At 45.4% G+C, this 20939-nt stretch overlaps 1 protein-coding gene across 1 annotated transcript in view; it reads right to left on the reverse strand.

The window, feature by feature from the left end:
- The window catches only part of SIDT1 (SID1 transmembrane family member 1), a 39855-nt gene extending 22659 nt beyond the window's left edge, over nt 1-17196 (reverse strand). Inside the window, exons 1-4 of the mRNA XM_058045378.1 lie at nt 16792-17196; nt 3390-3511; nt 2243-2413; nt 1992-2037 (exon numbers count right to left, since the gene is read on the reverse strand). Coding sequence (XP_057901361.1) covers nt 1992-2037; nt 2243-2413; nt 3390-3511; nt 16792-16986 — 534 coding nt within the window. The 5' untranslated portion in view covers nt 16987-17196. The remainder of the gene's footprint in view (nt 1-1991; nt 2038-2242; nt 2414-3389; nt 3512-16791) is intronic.
- Nucleotides 17197-20939: the final 3743 nt, after the last annotated feature.

Consider the following 20939-nt stretch of genomic DNA (forward strand, 5'->3'; position numbering starts at 1 on the left):
TCAAATGGCTGAAACTCTGTCAAAGAGTTTCATAAATAAATGATTGATATTAGTTAAGGGATTTGGGGTTGCTTGTTTGCTTTGATGGCAAAGCATAATGGGGGTTTCTCTTTGCACTTCAGCTTTGAAAATAATTCAGCTGTAACTCTAAAAAAATTTGTGAGACACTAGTATCTGGCAATATTCCTACTTTTCCTGGGTGGGGGGAAGGAATGGCATCTCCTTCATTGAGCAGGCCCACAGGACAGTTTGTGGGGTTAGAAAAAGCTGTTTTTTTCAGAGCTGGGCAAAAGATGTCCCAGGCAATATCATTATTTGTATATTTGTTCAGTAAAAAGTTTGATGCACTGCAGGAGAAGTGTGGCTCCTGTGCCTGCCCCAGCAGGATGTTTCTTGCAAGGGCTCCCATTATCCCACTTGGAGGCCAGACCCTGAGAGCTCAGGCTCCAAGGCACAGCTACCCCGAGGGGCTGATGGGCACCTCACACCCCCTCAGAGGGACACAGGCTGAGGAGTGCCCCCAGCCACCTCCCTCCCTTCCATATGGTCACCAGGCAGCCACTGCTGCCACACTGGGAGCTACCACAACCACCAACTCTGCTCCAAAACCATCACCTGAGACTTTCCCAACTGTAGAGCTCCCTTTATGGCACATAAATTTTAGTGCTGAGGAAGGGCCAGCTGTTTCCTGTTTCTCTTCCCCCATGCCAATCCCAGGAATTACAGCCACGAAGTGGGAGGGCAGGGACAAGTAGGAAATCACCCGAGCCTTTTCCAAGCTGCCCATTTCTACTAAAGCATTTACTCCCAGCACCCCTCCCCAAACAGGGTCCCTTCCCTGCTGCAGGAGTGCTGGTTCCAACCACAAGTCTCTACAAAGGGCAAACTCACCAAGCCAGTTTCCTCAGCAGAGCAAGTTTTGTCTGCACCAAGCAAGGACACAGGCAGACTGAGCTCCTTGGCTTCCCAGGGGCACTTTTTCCCCTTGGAAAGTTTTAGGGGCATAAGGATCACATTTTTTAGTTCATAAGGGCTCTTCTATAATTTCCTCTAAGCCTCGCTTGCACCAAGGTACAGAATTAACACAAGGGCATTGAGGCCAGCAGATCCCTGCTGCACACACTGCAAGTGTTAAAAACACATCCAGCCAACACTTCTCACCTATACAAGCATATCCAATTTCTGCTTCTGCCCTCAGGCACAAGCTGGGCTCCAGACACCATCTCCTTCAGTTGTTATGGTTTTTTACAGCACCCATCTAGGTTTTAAATCACCTTTTTTTCCTTCTCCCTATAGACTGCTTAGTACTTTGATTTACAAAAACCTCAGCATTATACCATTTAAGAAGCAGTCTTCTACTCCTCACATCTGGTTATTAATTTAAAGTCATAAATCTCATATTATTAATTGTGCCAAAAAATCAGACCACAGTCACAAAGTTAATTTCATATCCTAAACATTCTATATTCAAGTCACAAAATCCTAAGTAATGAGTGCTTACAAAGAGTCACCATCATTCCCTATGCTTTTATAGTATAAAACACTGCATGAATCTGCAAACCAGATTAAGACATTTGTCAGCAAAAAGGATTAGCTAGGATGCCTGGTAATACAAAACCTAAAATTAAATGGTGTTATTTACAGTGAAAGCAACAACAACAACAGAGTCCCAGAAGCCTGGGTAAATCACACACCCTCCAAGCTCTACAAGTTCCTATAGCTCTACAGTTACTGCCAACAGCATTTTCATTCAAGAGGGGATTTGTATCTGCAGGGCTCTAAGCAAAGCTGCTCAGCTGGAGGGGCTGCTCATACATGCTTCCTTCTGAACTAACAGACATACTGATGCTTTAAGTTTTAGCTTTCATATTTTCTAGATTCTGTTCTGTATTAGTATATAACTCTGAACTTCATATAGAAAGATAAAAGATGACATCAAACACTTGGATGTGGTAAGACATACAAGCAACCTACACAGGATTTCTCCTTACCTGGGGCTGGGAAGGGCTGGCAGTGAAGTTAAAGGCTTTGTTGGTCCTAGAAAACAAATGCCAGAATGTTGAAGTCTAAAACTTTAGAGATGGAACACACCCAAAGTACCCCCAGATTAAACAAAAGAAATTTATTTTTTCCCCCTAGGAAGGAAAAATAAGGGAAGAGTAGGCAGATGGACCAAGTCCCTTAAGTGATGTTCAAGTGGTACATGAAGAAATTGCATTTGTATTCTCACATCCCAGCTTACTCAAGTTGGAAGTTCTCCAGCCTGGTGACAAGCAGCTCATACGCAATATTGAACGGTGCCATGGAAGCCACATCCACAAATATGATCTGCTCAGAGGGTCTTGTTTCAGGTGTTGGCTCAGAGGGACACAGGGTCCGACTCACTTCTTGGTAATTGTAGGTCCTCTGATAGCTACAACAGCCAGGGAAAGGAGGGAAGAGAAAGTTGGGTATGAGAGAGAGAGAGAGAGAGAGCAGTTAAGAAGTTTTTCAGCACTATTAAGAATGGCATCATTTTGCCTCTGTTTGCATAAGTTAAATTCTCATCTAAAAGGCCAGGAGCATTCACTCTTTTATTCAGCATTCAAACTCCACCTCTGCTGCCTCTTGCAATCTGCCCAAGGGACTGGTCATCCTCAACATTTCACTTCCCTCGGGGATGCCCACGACAGCTGTGGATTTCTAACATCTGCCATTTAGTGGAGGCAAAGAGAGCACTGGCAGCCACTGCTGTACCCATCACCTGCATCAGGCAAAACACTGCAGGATATCTGCTGCTGGCACCAGGATTCAGTCACAGGATGAAGCTTCACCTCTGAAATGGACTAAGGCGCCTGAAAATTCTCTATTTGCAGCCCACCAAGCCCTGGGGTTAATGAAGATACAAAGCAGTACTGCTTTCATAATGAAGCAGCCCCAAAACAACCACTCCCTAGAATAAATGTTCCTGAGGTGAGAAACAGAAGCTCTTTTTCCAGAAATACACTGTTACACAGAAGCTACAGTGCTCTTTCAAGAGCCTGTTCAATCCCTGTCCCAAACCAGAGCCCAGGAACCACCTGCACACATGGCAGGCTACTGTGGAATGACAGCAAGGATGTGTGGTGGACTCAGTGACTGGTGCCACGGGCAGATCCCTGCAGACAAGCTTCCTGGTGCTCTGTGCACATATCTGAGAAGCTAAGAGCCAAGAGCAGGCTGCAAGTGAGAGGTGACCTATGAAATCCTGCTCTCCCTACACCCAGCGGGCAGCGAGCAAGGACCAACCAAGCCCTGCAGTGTGCGCAAGTTACAAGAAGCAGCATTGAGGGAGGCTGCTGATGAACACAGCTGGTAGAGGAGTGTGCAGAGAGAGGAGAGTGCCACAAAGAAGAGCCTCCAGTACTTACAGGCCTCGGAAGATCAGTGGCACCTGCCAGGAGAGCACTCCCTTCTGCTGGCGGACCACAAACAGGACGGGGTACTGGAGGTTCTCGGAGCTGCTGTTCACGTACACCCGCACTGCATCCACCTGTGGGGAAACAGAGCATAAACTGAAGGTGGAGAACAAGGCAGCTCCAAATCTAGGTGGGAAAAGCCTTTCTTCCTTCCTCAGTCTGACCTAGGTGCTGACAATATGCACAGGGAGATCAGCAGTGTTTATCACCAGACTAACTATTCAGATCCAGAAGCCCTTTACAGAAGTGCCTCTCTGCTGATGCTGCAGTCCAGAATCACAGCCCTGTGCCCAGGTCAGTGGACAAATGCAGAATACATAAGAGAGTTCAGTACCTTCTGTCGGGAGCAATCTACATAACTTACCTTACAAAAATTAAGCAAGCAGATGTGGACACACAAGACAAAGACTCAAAGCTACAACTAAGAATTTTCTTGCCGGGACTCTTATGTGCCCAACCCAAACAACATTACTGGGAAAGTCACAAAGATGACATCAAGAGCCAAGGATGAAAAGGCAAATTAGCAGTGGGCTGTTGTGTAAACAATTGCAATATGACCATAATCCCACCAAACAAAACAGGAATATACTGCTGACTGCCCTCAAGTGGACAAGAAAGGCTGCTTGTGAGAACTGTTTTAATGCAGCCCATTTCACCAGCAATTGAAGTTTCTCCTTACATTATCATTGGCCACCATGTGGTTGCAGAAGTAGGACAGCTGTGGTGTAACACACCCTCAGTTCACTATTTAAGAAGCAAGAAGTTTGTCTGTACCACATAGAAATATCACCATTTCCATTTGAAAACAGCATCCCTTCAGCTCCCTCTCCAGAACTGTAGACACTGATGAAGAATACAAAATACAAGAGTTCATAACTCATCATATGATAAGAAACAGTCCATCTCAACTAGAGGCCTTGAAATAATGAAAACATATTAAGTAGATAATACATACACATTTTAAACCTGCCACATCCTGAAAGATTATAATGGACTCTCACTAGATCAGTAAAATGCTTCCCACAGATATTCTGATTTTATTCCCTCCAAGAAGAGTAAAGGGTCAAGGAGGTAGCACATTCTGAAAAGAGCATACAGAATTAGGAAGCTAGAAGAAGGAGAGTTATCAGAGACAGCAACTTATTCTTACCCTGGGGACACCAGTTTCAGAGAAATTACTTACCTCTGCAATTCCAAGTAAAAGAAAAATTCCTATTTATTCTTGTTTGGTGATTCTTGACTCACATTAGAGTTGAATCTAGTAGAACAAAACACCTTCCTGAAAGCCATAATCAGCAGTTTTCCTGACATTATTACCATAATACAGAGGCAACAGACACCAATTCCTAAAAAAATTAGGTCTTCAACAACAAAAAAACCAAATAATTTCATTAAAACTCCCTTGAAATAGGAGGGCAGACATTAGAATCCTTTCTCATTGCCTTCTGGCTTCTAAACCTTTGCAAAGCTCTTCTGGTCTGCTTTCCAGTTTTTCCTTCCAGTCACAAGAACTATATATGCAATTTTGTTTCCAAGTATATTTCACCATAAAGCACTAAAACAAAGCTAAGAAAAACAGCAGCACAAAGCAAAACACTCAAGGAACACATGAAGGGTGTCACCACAGCAGCACTGGAAGATAACTCAGTGGCTTCCTCACTCCCTGCAGCTGCCCCGAGGGAGCCAAGCCAGCACACACTGGTGTGACTTGGACACACAGGGACTGGGCTGAACAAGCTCCTGCTTGTTTCTTGGTGTTTGCTGTGACAGGGAGTGAGGACATGAAGGAAGCAACTGGAAGTGAACAAGAAAACAAATCTAAGGAGCATGAAGACAAAATGGTCAAGCCAGTCTCCTGCAAGGACATGGAACAATTCTCCACCCAAGGGGAAAACAACTATCACTGCAGAAAGGACACATTTCAGCTGCCTGTCCAGCAGCTTTTTGCCCATGAAACAGTCCAAGCAAGCCCACCTCCACAGGTGAAGTGATTCTTGCTTACCTCAGGCTGGACATGGCTCTGTGAACCCTCCAGGGCTCAGCACATCAGCTCAATGCAATGGGGAGCTCACATCAAACTCACAGCAAATATCACTACTGGCTCGTGCATCCTCAACTATCCATAAATACAAGCCAGAGATTGGGAAATTCTCCTCTCCACTGACTGCACAAATACAGACCATAACCCAGGATATGAGTTATGCATACATTGCAGATAGTCAGGTTTTCTTAACTGTACATGAGTATGTGTACATTAAATGAATACAGCTCCCTCCCAGCCCTCTCCTGATGGGAGAGGTATTCCAGTGCCTTCATCAGCTTTGTGGCTCTGCATTGGACTCATTTCAGCAAGTCCATAGCTTCCTTATACTGGGGCTACCAGAACTGGCACAAGCAGGATCACCTAGAGCCAGCTGAACATGGATGGAGACTCCATAACCTCTCTGGGAGACCTGTTATGGTGATTGATCATTCTCAGTAAGAAAAGAAAGTTTCCCATCTATTCTAGAGAAGCACAAGGGAAGGGAAATAAAAGCATTGGTGATAATGCTCTGTCAGAGAAAAGCCTGTGAAGTGGAAGGCAGTCCCTTCCCTCTGCTGTGATCCAGCTGCCAGACCCCTCATTTGGTTCCCCTCTCTCCACAAAGCTAAGCTGATTATACACCACCTACAACATTTATTCAGCTTTGCTGCTGATTCCATTATCTTATAATATGCGTAGGAAATAGGAATATCAGGAGAGGGAAGTAAGAGTCTCAAGACTCAATACTCTTTTAAATCTAAGCATTTACCCACAAGAAAACTGGTATATGCCATATTACTACCATAATGACTTCTCTACATCCTTACTGTGCTTAGCGCTCTGTATTTGCTCTCTGTTACAGCTGGTTATAGCTTCTTTGCCCTGCTCCCCTAAAAGTCCATACTCAGGTGGCCTGAGCTCTTTTTGGTCTGATATTTGGGGCAACACCAAGCTGCACCAAGGCAGGACCAACTGTGGCCTAAGTATGGACTCACAGATGGGATCCCACTTTTTTCCCCCTCTAACCTTCCTCTCTGCACTCTACACAAGCAAAGCTTCTTCCCAGGCCACATTCAAACAGGGTGCCTCAAACAGAGAGGAACATAAGAAAGTCAGAAGCAAAACTTACAGAGCAGTTCGTTAAGATCCCAATGTAATTTATATTTCACCTCAATATACCAGCAATTCACTTGCAATGAATACCTCTGCTCCACTACATTTGCACATACCCAGATCAATCTGGAGCATCACACTGAGTGTAACCCCATCAATATCTTTTAATAAAGTCCAGGAAACAAACAGGGTGATTAAGAAGCTCCCAACAGCTTTGGTTGATGGGCATTTTTCTTACACAACAGCTATTTCTGCCAAACACTGCAACAAAACAGGTGGGATTTGCCTTCTGGCCAAACCTGCACAAGAAGTTCCCAATTAATGGTTGATGACTTGGAAATAAGCTTGGGCATAAGTCCAGAAAAATGTAGGTGCAATTATGAGGAAGTTTGAGAAAGTCCAGGAAGAATTACCATTTAACTGCAACCAGGGCTTCTCTTCATCTCCTGTCACTCACTCTCCAATTTCGTGCTACAGATTAGAAGGAATCTTAATTAGTGTCTTGGAGAAAGGCATTTTCCCTGGCAGGATGAACTGTCTAGCAGGAGCATCAGAAGGGACAGGGATAAAAATATAACACCTATGAATGGATGTTTATGATTTTTTAGGCCTTCTTCTCTTTGACCTACCTTAAACTTGTAATCCATGCTTTGCTCCTAGATTCTCTTGCCTTTATATAGACAACATACACAGTCTCATGCTACAGATTTAATGAATTCACTATTGAGTCAATGCTACTAATCCCATCTTCCCCTTTGAAAGTCATTTGGCATTTGCCTTCAGCAAAATATTTTTACAAGAGTGAAAAAAAGTAGGAGGTGAAGAAAAAGAAGTGATTTATTTATTTCAAACATGCTTCCCCCTCCACACCTTTCCAAAGGTTGTTTCATTTTAAAAACAAGCAGTTCTAACTCAAGAACCCTTCCCTGATACAGAACCACTGCTCCCGTCACACATACCTCCCCCTTCCAACACAAAACTTGATATGGAGACAAGAGGAACTCCAGTGAAAAACCAGTGTTTTAATTTAAAATTATAATCATCACAAAGACTATGAGCCTTCTCTGCATCCATCCCCACTCACTTAGCACTGCTGAGATGAGGAGGAAGTTTTGCCTGGACAGAAACAGGGTCAACCAGGCTGCTGTCAGTCCTGCATTGCCAGCACTGCTGAGGAACTTCATTTTGGAGGAGATCATTGCCAGCCCCACAGAAAACTAGTTCCACCTTCCCCTTCCTTGTACACTCTCAGCAGGAGGCTGGGTCTATTGGTGTTATAGTGCTAGACTTCATCGGCAGCGTCGAAGCTGAAACCCTCATCTTGGGAAACAAACTTGTGTACCAAATGCTCCCTTGGACAAGGCAGGCCCTGCACAAATATTTGTCAGCAATAAACACTGCTGCCTTTTGTGCTGTGGGGCTGAGGCAGGGTCAGGAGTGCTTCAGAGACTTCTGCTCCTCACATTCCTTCCCAGTGCCAAGGCTCTGCTGTGTGCAGGGGCGATTCACCAGCAGGCTCACGATAGTTTTGTTTCTCATATGACTGACCTTGAAGTTTCTCCTGTGTTTCAAGGTGGACAGGGCAACAAGACAGCTGAATAAAGAGAGAGCTCTCAGCTCTACATAAAAACGTGTTAGACCAGGAAAGACAAATATTTGTACTTCAGTTCCACCACCACCATGGAGATAGGGGGAGGGAAGAAAAGAAAGGAAAAAAAGTATAACTGAATTCCATTCTCTAGATGGGAACAGGCAGAAGGAGCCAGCCCCAGATTTGCACAGCTGAACAGAACCAACATGGCTGCAAACATTAAGCAAAATAAACCAGGCTCTTGTTGACATGAAAGAATCTTTGGACTGATAATTAAATCTGCATTTGCCACAGAGATCACACATCATCTAAAGACTGTGGGGATGTGAATTTAAGGGCAAGGCAGGAGGTTGCAACAACACCTTGTGCTATAAGCAAAGGTTTTCAAGGGCTTTACCATGGACTCCTTTCCAAAAGCTCTTGCTAAGCAAAGCCTTTGAGTCACAGCAGGGCTGCACCCACACGCCAGGCGCTCCCTGGCAGCCTGTTGGGATTACCAGCCCGCGTTGCGACAGCGCTCATGGGCCTGCCAGGCACAGGGCCAGGCCCGTGGGCAGGGAACATCCGGCAGGCAAACGCTCACTGCTGCTCCAAGGAAAGGCCTCAGCACTGGATACGTGTGCAAAAGGCACTGAACTGCTAATGCTGGCTGCTGCATGACAAAGAGGTGCTTCATTTTTATACAGACCCTAAAATTAGGTGAGGTAGGATTGAGCCAGATGGACTGGAGCAATCGAGGCAGTGAGTGAATACCCCACCAGCACCCAGCTCTGCTGATCTTCCCACTGGTGAGGCAATGGGGGAAGCTGAGACCCGGAAGGAAAATAGTTGAGACAGTACAGGTTTCAGAGAATCTCTTTTCTGCAGTCCCAGGAGACATCAGCTCCTGGCTGACAACAGAACAAGTGGAGCTCAGAGGATCATTCCCTTTCAGCCTTTCTCTGTCTCTGCGCTCCAATGTCAATAAGACTTAATTGCCAAAAGCAATCTGTCAAATAACCTTGGCCCAGAGTTTTCTTCCAGCATTTCTGCCAGGAGTATTAAACACCTGAAGCAGCATAAATGAAGAGACAGACTCTGGGTACGTCGAGCACGCCCTTGGACACATTAACATAACTGCTCCAGGATTAGTATTTTTCATTTAAATGTTTCACTCTGTGCAAATGTGCTGTGTGGATTTACAGTCTGCCGTGGACTTTGCCATGAGTTCACTTGTTTGCAACAGTATCTGTGAAGCGTAAATGGAAGTAAGACAAATATAAAACATGATAATATTTATCTTTTTCCATTATTGAAGTTTTGTCCTCTAACCAATGTCACCAGGGAGTCTCCAGGACAGCCAGAAGGATAAAGTGGGAGTTGCTATGCTGGATGAAATAGGTACCTGTTTCTGAACACCCTCAGACTTCAGAAAGATGCTAAAAATAAAAAATCCTATTTTGAACACTAAGTTAAGGAACAAACTACTCTGCAATAATTGCATCTTCCTAAACCACAGCAGCTGGAACTCTGGGCCAGGCCAACCCTTGAAACAAAATGGTATATAACCTTTCCAAATCATAACCGTGTAACTCCAAGATCCTGGCACTAACTCCAGGGTCTGCTGTCAGAACTTAGATCCCTGGTTCTTTCTTGGCTCCCAAGTTCTTCACTTCAGTATGTGAAGAAGTTCAGCACTTTGGATGTGGATTGAATTATGTCTTGTAATGCATGATATCTTTTTTTAAAATAATTTTCCATTTATTTTAAACTACTCTGAAGTAGCTATTTCTATGCTCAAAGAAAAACATCAGTGTAAAAACTAAGGAAGGCTGTTTCTGAAATCCTCTGTGGTTCTCCAAGTGTACACAGCACAAAATTATGTTTGCTTATGCAAATGTACTAAACTATATTTTCAAACGGAGCAGATGGCACACCCTTGCAATATACCTTTTACAGTCTGCACTTCAATTCCTTAAATATCCGCTGAAATAGCAGATGAGGTCCATACAGAAAAAGCTTACCTCCCTACCAACAACTTCTGCACGAGTTATTTGAGGACATTTCAGCCTCTACTTACAATGCAAATGTATAATAAATTGCTGCACTGTTCTTGGAAAGAGTTCAAACTGAGGAGAGGCATTTTGATGAAGTTCCTCAATTCAGAATTTGTTTTCTTTTTTAATCTAAACATCTTGGGGATGGGAAGGGAACAACAAAACCTGATCATCTTTGATTTCAAACATGACAGCCCAACAAGAAGAGAATGACTAAGATTTAGAACAACATTCGAATTCAAAAGAGATCCTTTAGTTCAAGGACAAGTTATCGAGCTTGACAGCATTAGCTTACACATTAGAAATAAAAATAAAAATCCTGCCAGCACCGCAGTCACCATCTGAAGGTCTGCTGGCTACCCTGTGAGAAACCAGAGCAGCTTTCAGTTTTTTCCCCTAAAGCCTGCAAACTGATAGCCTCTGTCAAGATGCACTCTCTTTTGCCTCCTAGGTAGGAAAACCCACAAAGTGCAAAATCCTAGAAAGATAAAGAATAATTCAAGTTTGAGGGGATCTCAGTTGCTTCTATCCCCCGACCAAAGCGAAGCCACATCCCACACTGCTCTTTCAACTAAGATATTCCACTTTTGTCAGAGTTTTCAAGACTATTTTCTGATGCAAAAAACAAGAATCAGGTTTGAGTTTTTAGCAGATCCCCATTTAATTTCTCTCATAGTTTACTTTTGTTTTCCCCTGTAAGCAAAAGCTTTTTGTGTGACCCTAGGCAGGGTGAGGAGTGTTCAAGAGAACCTACTGAGAAACAGCAACCACATTCCAAGTGCTGTGAGCTCTACACTGCCTACGCTGTCACCTCCTAGGGTTGCCTGTTTTCTTTAAGAAATATAAATTATATACACAAAAGTTACTCCAAAGGGATTCTGTTGAACCTTGCTTGGCGTCAGATACCATAGACTATAATTTGCTTTGATTTTTTTTGGACTTGACATCGTGCCTACATTCCTGTCACATAAGACATTTACTTTTAGGTTCCAGAAATGGTGTGCTGAAGCTCTTCCAGGGTCCTGTGGTGAACAGACTAGAGCCAGCAACCAAAGAGCAATAGTGTTCAGGCCCTGGAGATCCTGTAATAACAGCAGCTCTACCAACATCAGATCTTCTTATGCAACTATTTGTAATCTTGCCAATTTCTTTGATTTTTACCTGCATCTTTGTGGCTAAACTGGTGGGCTTCCACTCAGCATTAAGGAAAGACAGAACTCAGCCTGTTGTCCTCACTATAGCTCAGGCTCAGCCTTCTCCAAACAGCAGACTAAAGTTTTATTGCATGCATGGTGTAGCTGTGGACTGAAAGCTGGGCTGGAGCCAAGACTAACATTATGGAGAACGTGTGCAGGACACTATAGAAATACTTCAAGGTAGTTTAGCCTGAAGGTTCCTACATGTGAAACCCAAAGCCAGCTCAGAAACAAGAGGTGAAAAAATTGTTCTTAGAGTTGTTATAATAGACATTGGTCCTGCTGGAGTGAGACCTACGCTAGTATGTCAAACAGCAGAGAACAGCAAACACAGATTTGATCACTGCTACTTATTAAACCAGGCTGCCCTGTGTAGCAAATCAAGGAGTTTTCCTGCAGCTAGGACATATGGCTTTAGTCTGAGCAATTGTGTGAGTCATCACACAATTCCAGAGGAACATACAGGTTCTGGCTTCTTGCCTAAAGGAAAGCAAGTGCAACTACCATCCACACCTCGGAAACGAGACCCATTCACTAGAGGTCAGAGGAACACTAATGCATTGTGCTCTTTGGCTGGAAAAGGCACTTGGTCACAAAACTTAAGGCATATAATTGGAGGACTTCTGATCTTCTTGCTAGTGTTGAAACTACTCTTCCTTTAGGGCAATCAACTTTTTCCTATCTGCAACTCTGAAAAAACGAAGAGTAATGATAGTAGCAACCCTCCCTGGTAGCACACAGCCTCCCATAGACTGAAGGTAACTTTTTACCCATCACTCCTCAGACAGACTTCACAGACAAGACATTCAACACACTCCAGGGCTACACATCCTCACACTGCACAACTGCTCAGCAGAGAAGCCACAGATTAATCAACTGTCAATCACAATTTATGGTAAATTGAGCCATATGGGAACTGGGACTGGGGCTCTGTTCCTAGTCCTGGCAAGGGAGGACGAGGGAAATAGCACCCACTCTTTCTCTTAAAATAGACACAGCCCACTGCTCAGCTTCCGAGCTCATCGCAACCAACATGTACTGCATGAATGTCCAGGAACTGTGTCTGGATTGCAGCAGCTTTGCCTACAAATGGAAAGTTGGAAACTTGTTCTCTTCAGAGATACTTGGTTTTCCAAATATAGTGCAAGTATTTCCCAAATCATACATTCAGTGGACCTGAGCTCCAATGAGGAAAAAGAACTTTCGTTGTCTTCTTTCTCATGATATTCTCCTGGACTACTTACATACACTTTGGTACAGGACATACCAACCTGCACAATATTAGTACAATTTGTGTTTTCAGCAAATTAACCATTACAACTGCCAGATCCTACAGTGGTGGAAAGTCTCATTCACTTTGATTTCTATCAGTATTCACACACACTATTCTTTCTGAAAACCCTGGTATTACTGCAAACACAGAAGTAAGCAGGCTCTCTTACTTGTCACATAAAGCCTTCTCCAGTCTGTGGTAAATCCAGCAGAAACATTCTACAGCACTTTTTCAGTCTTCTGAGCAGGAACGCACTGCATATGCAGTTCCAGCAAATCAGCAAAGGTCTCCTTCCTTTCTCCCTCCCAAGCAGGAACATGTTGAACATGTGGAATGAGTGTGCTTATTTTTTACCCTCATCCTGGATGTCTCCAGTGTAAATAATTCTAAAATAAAATAACCCTGTTTGCTCAACTAATTGCTCACCAGACTTCTAACAGTGCGCATCTGCCTTTGCTGTTAGAGCATGAGGGCTTAGCAACAAGTAACACAGTTTGGTTTATTACTATATTTTTTTACTCTTGGAGTTAAAAACTAAACAAACAGCTGTACAGGGGGGAAATTTCAAAGAGCAGCTAGAAGAGAAAAAAGGGAATTCAAAAAGCAGTAAGACTACCCCCTTGGTCTTAGCAGTAAGACTAAGCAGAGGTGTCTGCACTTCTCAGCACAGATTTAGCTTCACATTTCCACCTCAGCAATTAAGGCCTAAATCCGGGTACATAAAAGACTGTCAGCTCTCCTGCCTCAAGACAAGTGTTTCTGCACAGCACATAAGAAGGCTTTCCCCCCTCCACAGACAGAGATGTTTTACACACAGAAATTTCAGCTAGGTGGTTTGGTTCGCATACATGTATCATCATTTTCATTTTACCCACAAGCTGTACAGAGAGGAAGCCACATGTCTCAGAGCAGCTCTGCTGCAGAGCCCTGAGCTGTGGTTTCTTCACTTTGTATCTATCTGCTTGTGAATATTCTCATAGCACTCGTTTTTTCCCTCCTGTCTTGCATGCATTTCCATATTCCAAGGAGTAAAAATGATGATGTGGATGAAGAACATCCTCTGAGATCAGGCAAGCACATCACTTTTCAGAAAGCAGCAAGTCTCTAAAGCACCAAACAGGAGGAAAGGTCTTGTTCCCTCCTTTCTCTCATCCAACATCCAAGCACTGCTCTATTCAGATGCATTTTCAGCTGCCTGTGCACCCATAGCACATCAGTAACCAGAAAATTTACAGATGGTTGATGGATCACAAGCCAACCTTCACATTTTGCCCTTGTTCACAAGTTTTCCCTTGCTTTGTAGGTCTGGCTTCATAAGAGAGAGAAGCAGAGAGGAAAACAGCAGAATTTACAGCATCATGAAAACAAATTCCTGTTTTCAGAACCAGATCGCTCCAGACCTGACTTTGTTTCACAGGGGAAAGCAATTAAAACTCATTCACTGCAGCCCTTCCACATGGGAAATGCTCTTTTTATTCAATTAACTTCTCTGTAACTAAGGTTAATTACCCATGTGGTATCTGCCTTGAGTTATCAGAGGCTTCTGGCTAAACTGCCATCAGCACAGAGACAGGAAGAGACAAAAAGACCAGGAAGAGCAGAGAGCTCACAAGTGGCAGGCAACTAGCAAACACTGGCTGGTATTCCCTCACTGGGAGTTCAAGGCTTAAGACTGTAGCAAAAGGTAGTGACTAATATAATGAATTTTTGCAGGACTTGCATTGCTTCACAAGACTCAACACCAAGAAGACAGCACGTCACTAAACACCTTCCCAACTTTTGCATAAGAAAACCCTGCCCACAAGAACTTGGTCATTAAAGCCAAGCCAAGGTTTCCACTACCAAGCTTCTAAATCTTGAGCAATTCTCAACAACAGGGAGACACAGGAACACCAAGACAGCTCAGCCTTTGACCATGCCAGCAAGAGGAGACCCAGTCATGTTTGCCCCTCATGGGTTCAGGGTTGCAGCTGGGAAAGGGGCTGCACGCAGCCACAGCCATCCCCCAGCTAGGTCAGCCACCTTCTTCCCCGCTGCCACTGGTTCATCTCAGAAATGGCACCTGCAGAGCTCAGTGAGGAGTCACAGAATTAGAAGATCATCTTCAGAGATCATCTAGTGCAAACATCCTGCCATGGGCAGGGAGATATCTTCACTAGATCAGGTTGCTCAAAGCCCTATCCAACCTATGAACACTCCCAATTATGTGTATCCACAACTTCTCTGGACAACCTGTTCCAGTGCCTCACCATAAAATAAATTCTTCCTTATGCCCTACCCAAATTGACACTCTTTCAGTACAAAACTGTTGCTCCTTATCCTGTCACTATGATGAAGAAGGCTCTTCTCTATCATTTGATAATGTTTTTTATACTGAAAGGCCATAATAAAGTCTCTCTGGAGCCTCCTCTATAATCAGAACCTGATTCTAGGCATCCCTCATTAGAAAACTTCCTATGAAATTTCATCTTTATTTAAGGAGTTTTTATCTTCCAAACACTTTTTCTAGCAGGAGCTGGTTGCATGGCCCTCTGAGCATATTCATGGCAGTGCTTGGTGAGTTCTGCATTGAAAAAAATATTAAATCTCAAACACAAATTTTCCCTTCCTAGATATGCTCTTGACCCTATCTCTGCAGAGACTTCATGTTCCAGCACACAGGACCATGGAGATTAGTCCATTAGAGCTCCTGCTTAAGTAAGGCAGCAGTCTGTACTGAGCAATCTGTACTTCACAGCTACAGGAAGAGCTCAGTGTCTAGAAGTAGCCTAGGAGTTGCATTTAGGTACCTGCAAAAGCCCCTGAGCAGCCCTGTGCTTCCTCCCACTGGAGCTCTCCAGGAGGGAAAGCTTTCTTTCCAGAGGTGTCCCGCAAAAAAACACACGGCTTCACAGAGCACCTTAAATTGAAGGAACCAGATTAATTTTAACTGAAGTCAGTATTCATGCTGTCTCTGCTAACAAGCCACAGACAACATCTGGACTGCCAACAGGCCCTCATGGTAATACCCAACACTTGTAACACCTGCAGAATCCTAACTTAGACCTCGTTCCAAAAGGAGCTCAAGCCCAAAGTGTGCTTTTGGGTGAGACCTCCTGAGATCACTGGTGACACCCAACAGTTAAGTAAGGCTGGGCTCAGTTGCATCATAGCCCAGACACCCTACTGCTGGCCCATAAATACCAGGTGCATTTTATTGTATAGTATACAGTGTGGGAAAAAGCCACAGCTTCCATCTTCTATTGCTCTGTGCAATTGAGGACAGGAGGGAAGAGTCATCTACCTAGTTCACCATCTTTTGGTACATCAGATCATCTTACTCATCAATTAACACCAAATCCAAAAAAACAGGGGTGGGGGGGGAGGCAGGCAGAGTTTCCAAGGTACCACTTAGGTACTTGAGATAAACATGACACAAAAAGTGGGGTGGGGGGAATCCACAATAACTGGGTATACACAGAGGACAGGTTTGTTTTCACCATCAACCAGCCATGGATGGCCCTGGCCACCCTGCCCTGCATCCTCCTCATGACACACCTCATGTGCACAGCCCTGCCTCACCTCCCAAGCTACCAGGGGAGAGCACTCTGATCCTAAGAAAATGCATAGCGGGGAAAACAGCATTAAGAAGGCTTATTAAGTGCACACGCAAATACAAATTTTTTTTCTTTTTTCTTTTTCTTTTCTTTTTTTTTTTTTTCTTTTTTGTAGTAGTCTTAGTTTGGCTTTTCTGTGGGTTTTGTATTATTTTTTAGAAATTATTTTTAATGTAGTACTATTACCCTCACAACTGTCTTCTAGACTTCAATCGCATTCTGCTGCTAGAACTGCTGGATACCAAACCCCCCCTGTGGCGGTGGGGGGCACCAATCCACCTGCGCTGTCCCCCGCAGCCCCGGGGACACCGGCACGCTCCCAGCCGGCAGCCCCGGGAAGGAAGGCGGAAAGGAGCCCGCAGGTGCACTGCGGCTGCCGAGCAGCGCGGCGGCGGGAGGATGCGGGCAGGGCAGAGGGGGAGCCCGGCCCGCTCCCGCACGGCGGAGCCGGTCGCTCCCCGGTACACGCCCCACACCGAGAGGGACAGCGGGACGCGGTGCTCGCCGCGCCGGGGGTCGCTCCTACCTGCCCGGGCTCGCTGCGGTAGGCGAAGGCGTAGACGTGCTCCGAGCTGATGTTCACGGCGCCCCGGTAGACGTGGCCGAAGGCGCCGGGAGCGGGGTTGTCCCCGGGGCCGCCCCCCGCCGCTGCCGCCGCCGCTGTCGCGCAGAGCAGGGCGCAGAGCAGAGCCCCGGGGGCCGGGGCTGCCCTCCCGGCCATGGGCTCCTTCCTGCCCACCCCGCCGGGCGCCCGGACTGCGTGTCCCCGGCAGGGCGGGCGGCGAGGCGCTTTAGCTGCGGTTCAAATAAATAGCTCGGTGACACGGGCGAGAGGCGGCGGGGGCAGCGCCGCACACCCCCGCCCCTCGCCCGGGGGACGCCGAGCAACTTTCCCCGGGGAAGGACCCTCCGCCGGCCGGCGGGGCGGGGACGGGAGGGGAAAGGAGGCTGGCCGGCGGGCTGGCCAGCCCAGGGGAGGAGGGTCTCTCCTCTCTGTGACCGGCCCCAAATTCTGAGCCCGGCTTAGCGGCCGATTGTCAGTGAGCTTTCCCCCGTGGGGAGCCGTGCCGTGAGCGCAGGGACACGCTGGCATCGTCAGGCACGTGGGGATCAGCAGCTGCAAGGCTTCAACACTCCCTGCCCACCGCTTTAGGGGCGTCCTCGCTCCGTATTCTGCCGGCTTGCTGGAGCTGCAGGTCGCACCTGAAATCCTGTATGGGGCACTCCCTAACCTGGCTTCTCATCCTAAAGCCTAAAGGTGTGGAAAGCAGCAGAAAATGTAATTTCATTAATCTGAAAATGGCTTGGTGCATCTTTTCTTTGCGTAATCCATGGATCTGGCTACAAACCACACTGCAATGCTCTTAACCTTTTCAGCAAGATGAGAGCGATACTGTTGGGCTTTGAAAAGGCAAGGGATCTCTCTCTCGTGGCTTAATGCTCCTATAGTCTTCTGTGGAAAACACACCTAGGAAACGTGTCAGATCCCATGGTATAGGGATGCACTTTAAAGTCAGAGAAAATGGAGTGTTGCTTATAAAGCAATTGGAAGGGTTTTTCAGCCTGAGGATAAACTTTCAGGAGCCACAGTTTATAAAGTCAGCCTGCAGTCTCCAACTGCAGCGACTCTAGCCCCAGAAGCTTTACAGAAGTTGCAGATTTTGTTTTCAAGGCTGAGAGATTTCCTGGGGGATCACTTGTTGTCTTTGGAGGAAAAGTTGCAAAGCTCAGCAAAACGAGCCAGCATGCCTTGCGCTGCCATTTTGATCTCCGGGCCCTTGTGTGATTTCTGCCAAGAGAAAAAAGGAAACAATTGTGTCAGTTCTGTTCATCTTGAAGCAGCGTTCAAGTCACCCTGCCTTTTGTCAGAGTCCCAAGTATCACTGGGAGTAAAACAAACCACTTGCGGCCTGCTGGAAGATGGAGAACCCAAAGATTTTGTCTTTCAGCCTGGAACATCATGCTCTGCAGACAAAGAGAGTTAATGACTCTATCTTGCCTCTTAACAGGATGTGACATGACCTGTCCTGGGATACTTCAAACTGTGGTGGCACTGGGAGGCTTGTGGCCTCCCCTTCCCACCCTGCAGAGTCCAAGGCTCCTGAGCCCTACAGCTCTTTCCTCACCACTGCTCTCTGCAGATGCACAGATCCCTCTGCCAGGGCCAGCAGCTCTCTAGCATGTACATGGAGGGAGGACACCAGGAAACTCATCTTTTCCCAGAGAGGAGGCTTCAGGCAACAGGAGGAGGTAAGGCAGGTAAAGGCCATGCCTGGTTCCTCAGAGCAATGTGACCGATGGCCCAAAGATGGTGTTCTGCAAGCAAGCCAAGGTAGCTGTGTCAGATGCAAATAATTTTTGTGTCATTTGGTGTCATGCATATTCCAGATTGGGATATCAATTCATTGTCCCTCTCTAGTTGTGCTGGTTTTGTGGCAAAAAAGTGGCTCCTCATATAGTCCACATTTTCCAATGCAGAGTTATGTTATTCTTCAATTTCCCTGATTAGATGTACATTATGGTATCTTACCAAAGACTACACATTTTCCCTCATTTTTAATTGGAGAATTCAAGTTTTCTGAGTGTCATACATTCTTAAAACTAAGTTCTTATCTTAACTTCATCTCACTATTTTGAGGCTCTTTCTGTGATTTAGCAGTGGTAAACCTTTGTTCAAATCTTTGCCTCCAAGGTATGATACAGCTTGACTTGGTGTTATTTGCAGAAGTTTGAAGTCAAAGGTCAACTCCATCATTCAAGTTGCTAATGAAAGTAAACAACCCTAGCAGACAGATCAGATCTCTTTGTATGATATACCTTCCAACTGACAGGAAAATATCCACTGCACCAGTTTGGGAATTGCTTTTTAATCACACTCTTCTCATGTTAATACCATCTGAGGCAAATTTGCCTTTATGAGAGTGGTGTTCAAGACAATATCAAAAGCCCTACGGAGTCAAAACATATTTCACCTATTCCTTTCAGCACTTAATAATCAGCTATCTTGGCAAAGAAATAAATTAGGTTAGTTTGACATGATTTGCTCTGGACAAATGCAGAGTGCCTGCTGCTCATCACTTTACTGTTATTTAGTTGCTCACACATTGATTGCCAAACAGCTTGTTTCATTACTTTTCCAGATAACAAATGGAAGCTGGCTGACATACAACACTTCACTCAGACCCTTTGATAAAGATGAGTAGCCCATTTTCCCTTTTCATTACACCTGTATGTCGCTGTTGGAGGGCAGCATGTACTTTGGAAGAAAGAACCAATCCGTCTAAGAGTATTGGATGAGAGTATTCTCATCCAGATACACCATGGGTCTGAGGCAGTGGAAGTGATCTTTTCCTGTGTATGCCAAAGTTCTCTGGCAGCAGGAGCCAGCAAGGGCCAGATGCTCCCTATGGGACAGGAATCCAAGTGCCACAACACAGAGAGGGGAGAGAGGGGCAGAGCAGGGACCTCACCAGCCAGGGCTCCATCCCTGAGCAAAACAAGCGGGACAGGCCTGGGTATGAAAACAACAGAGTCCAGACTGGTGGACAAGTCAACAGCAATGGGACAGGTCTGAGGTCAGTGCAGTTAGTGACTCAGGTCTGGTGATGGCAGTCAGGGACAGACACAGTCCCATCAGCAGCAGGCACATCCCAGGTCTGGTGATGGCAGTCAGGGACAGACAGTCCCATCAGCAGCAAGCATGTCCCCAGCAGTGAGGCAGACCTGAGGACTGGCCAGGAACAGGGACAGCAGGGACAAAGGGATACAGACAGGGCTGCCACACCGCTGTAGCTCCAGCAGAGTCAAGGACCAGAGCCTCACCTGAAATGCAGCTGCCTTTTGAGGGGGCAGAGCCCTCACTGAAGCCTCCCCACAGCCCTGATGCCAAAGTCACTGGAAGGAAGAGGGGCAGCCCTCAGCTGGGCTGCCTATGAGCTCAGGGTGCCAACTCCGAAAAAGGGGATGATGATCTTGGGGCCCTTGTCTCTGGCTGTGAGGAGGGCATGTATTTCGTAAAAGGACCTATTTTTCCAGTATAAATAAAGCCTAGGGTTGTGAGTGTCTCAAGGGAAGAAGGAACTGTGCTGGATGAGAGGCTCACAACAGTGTGGTTTTGAGTTTTTTGTTGGTTTTTTTTTTTTTCCCTCAATAGCCCAAAAGCAGAAAATCTCATTGCTGTTGGGAACAAAATAACAAAAAAACCCACCCCCAAACCAGTAAAGAAACTACATTTCCCCTGGTAACCATGGCTGCAAAAATATCCAGGATAGAATATATTACAAAGGAATTCCCTAAATCATACTAACTAAGAAAGGGAAATAGCAAAAATGTATAACAAACCAAATTGTTTGGAAACCTGATGATTTAAAATTACTGTTTGCATATGTAGTCTCTGTCTTATGTAAGCTCCTCTGCAAGTTAATAGATCCTGTAGATGCTCAGCTAGCTTCTGCAGAGATAATGCCACATTTTCAGGCTCTGCTGAAAATGCAGTGTGAAGAATAATGAGAAGTGAAATGTAGACAGGCTTTAAAGATATCTCATAGAACATGCTCCAACCTTTCTTATATGTGGGCAAAGTGTCTGAGAATACACTGCTTGAATGAGAGTTGTCTCTGGCTTGTACCATATTTGCTTGTATTAGGTATTTAACATTTGTATTTGATTGTAATT

This window comes from Melospiza georgiana, chromosome 2 (genome assembly GCF_028018845.1).
Source record: "Melospiza georgiana isolate bMelGeo1 chromosome 2, bMelGeo1.pri, whole genome shotgun sequence".
Lineage (NCBI taxonomy): Eukaryota > Metazoa > Chordata > Aves > Passeriformes > Passerellidae > Melospiza > Melospiza georgiana.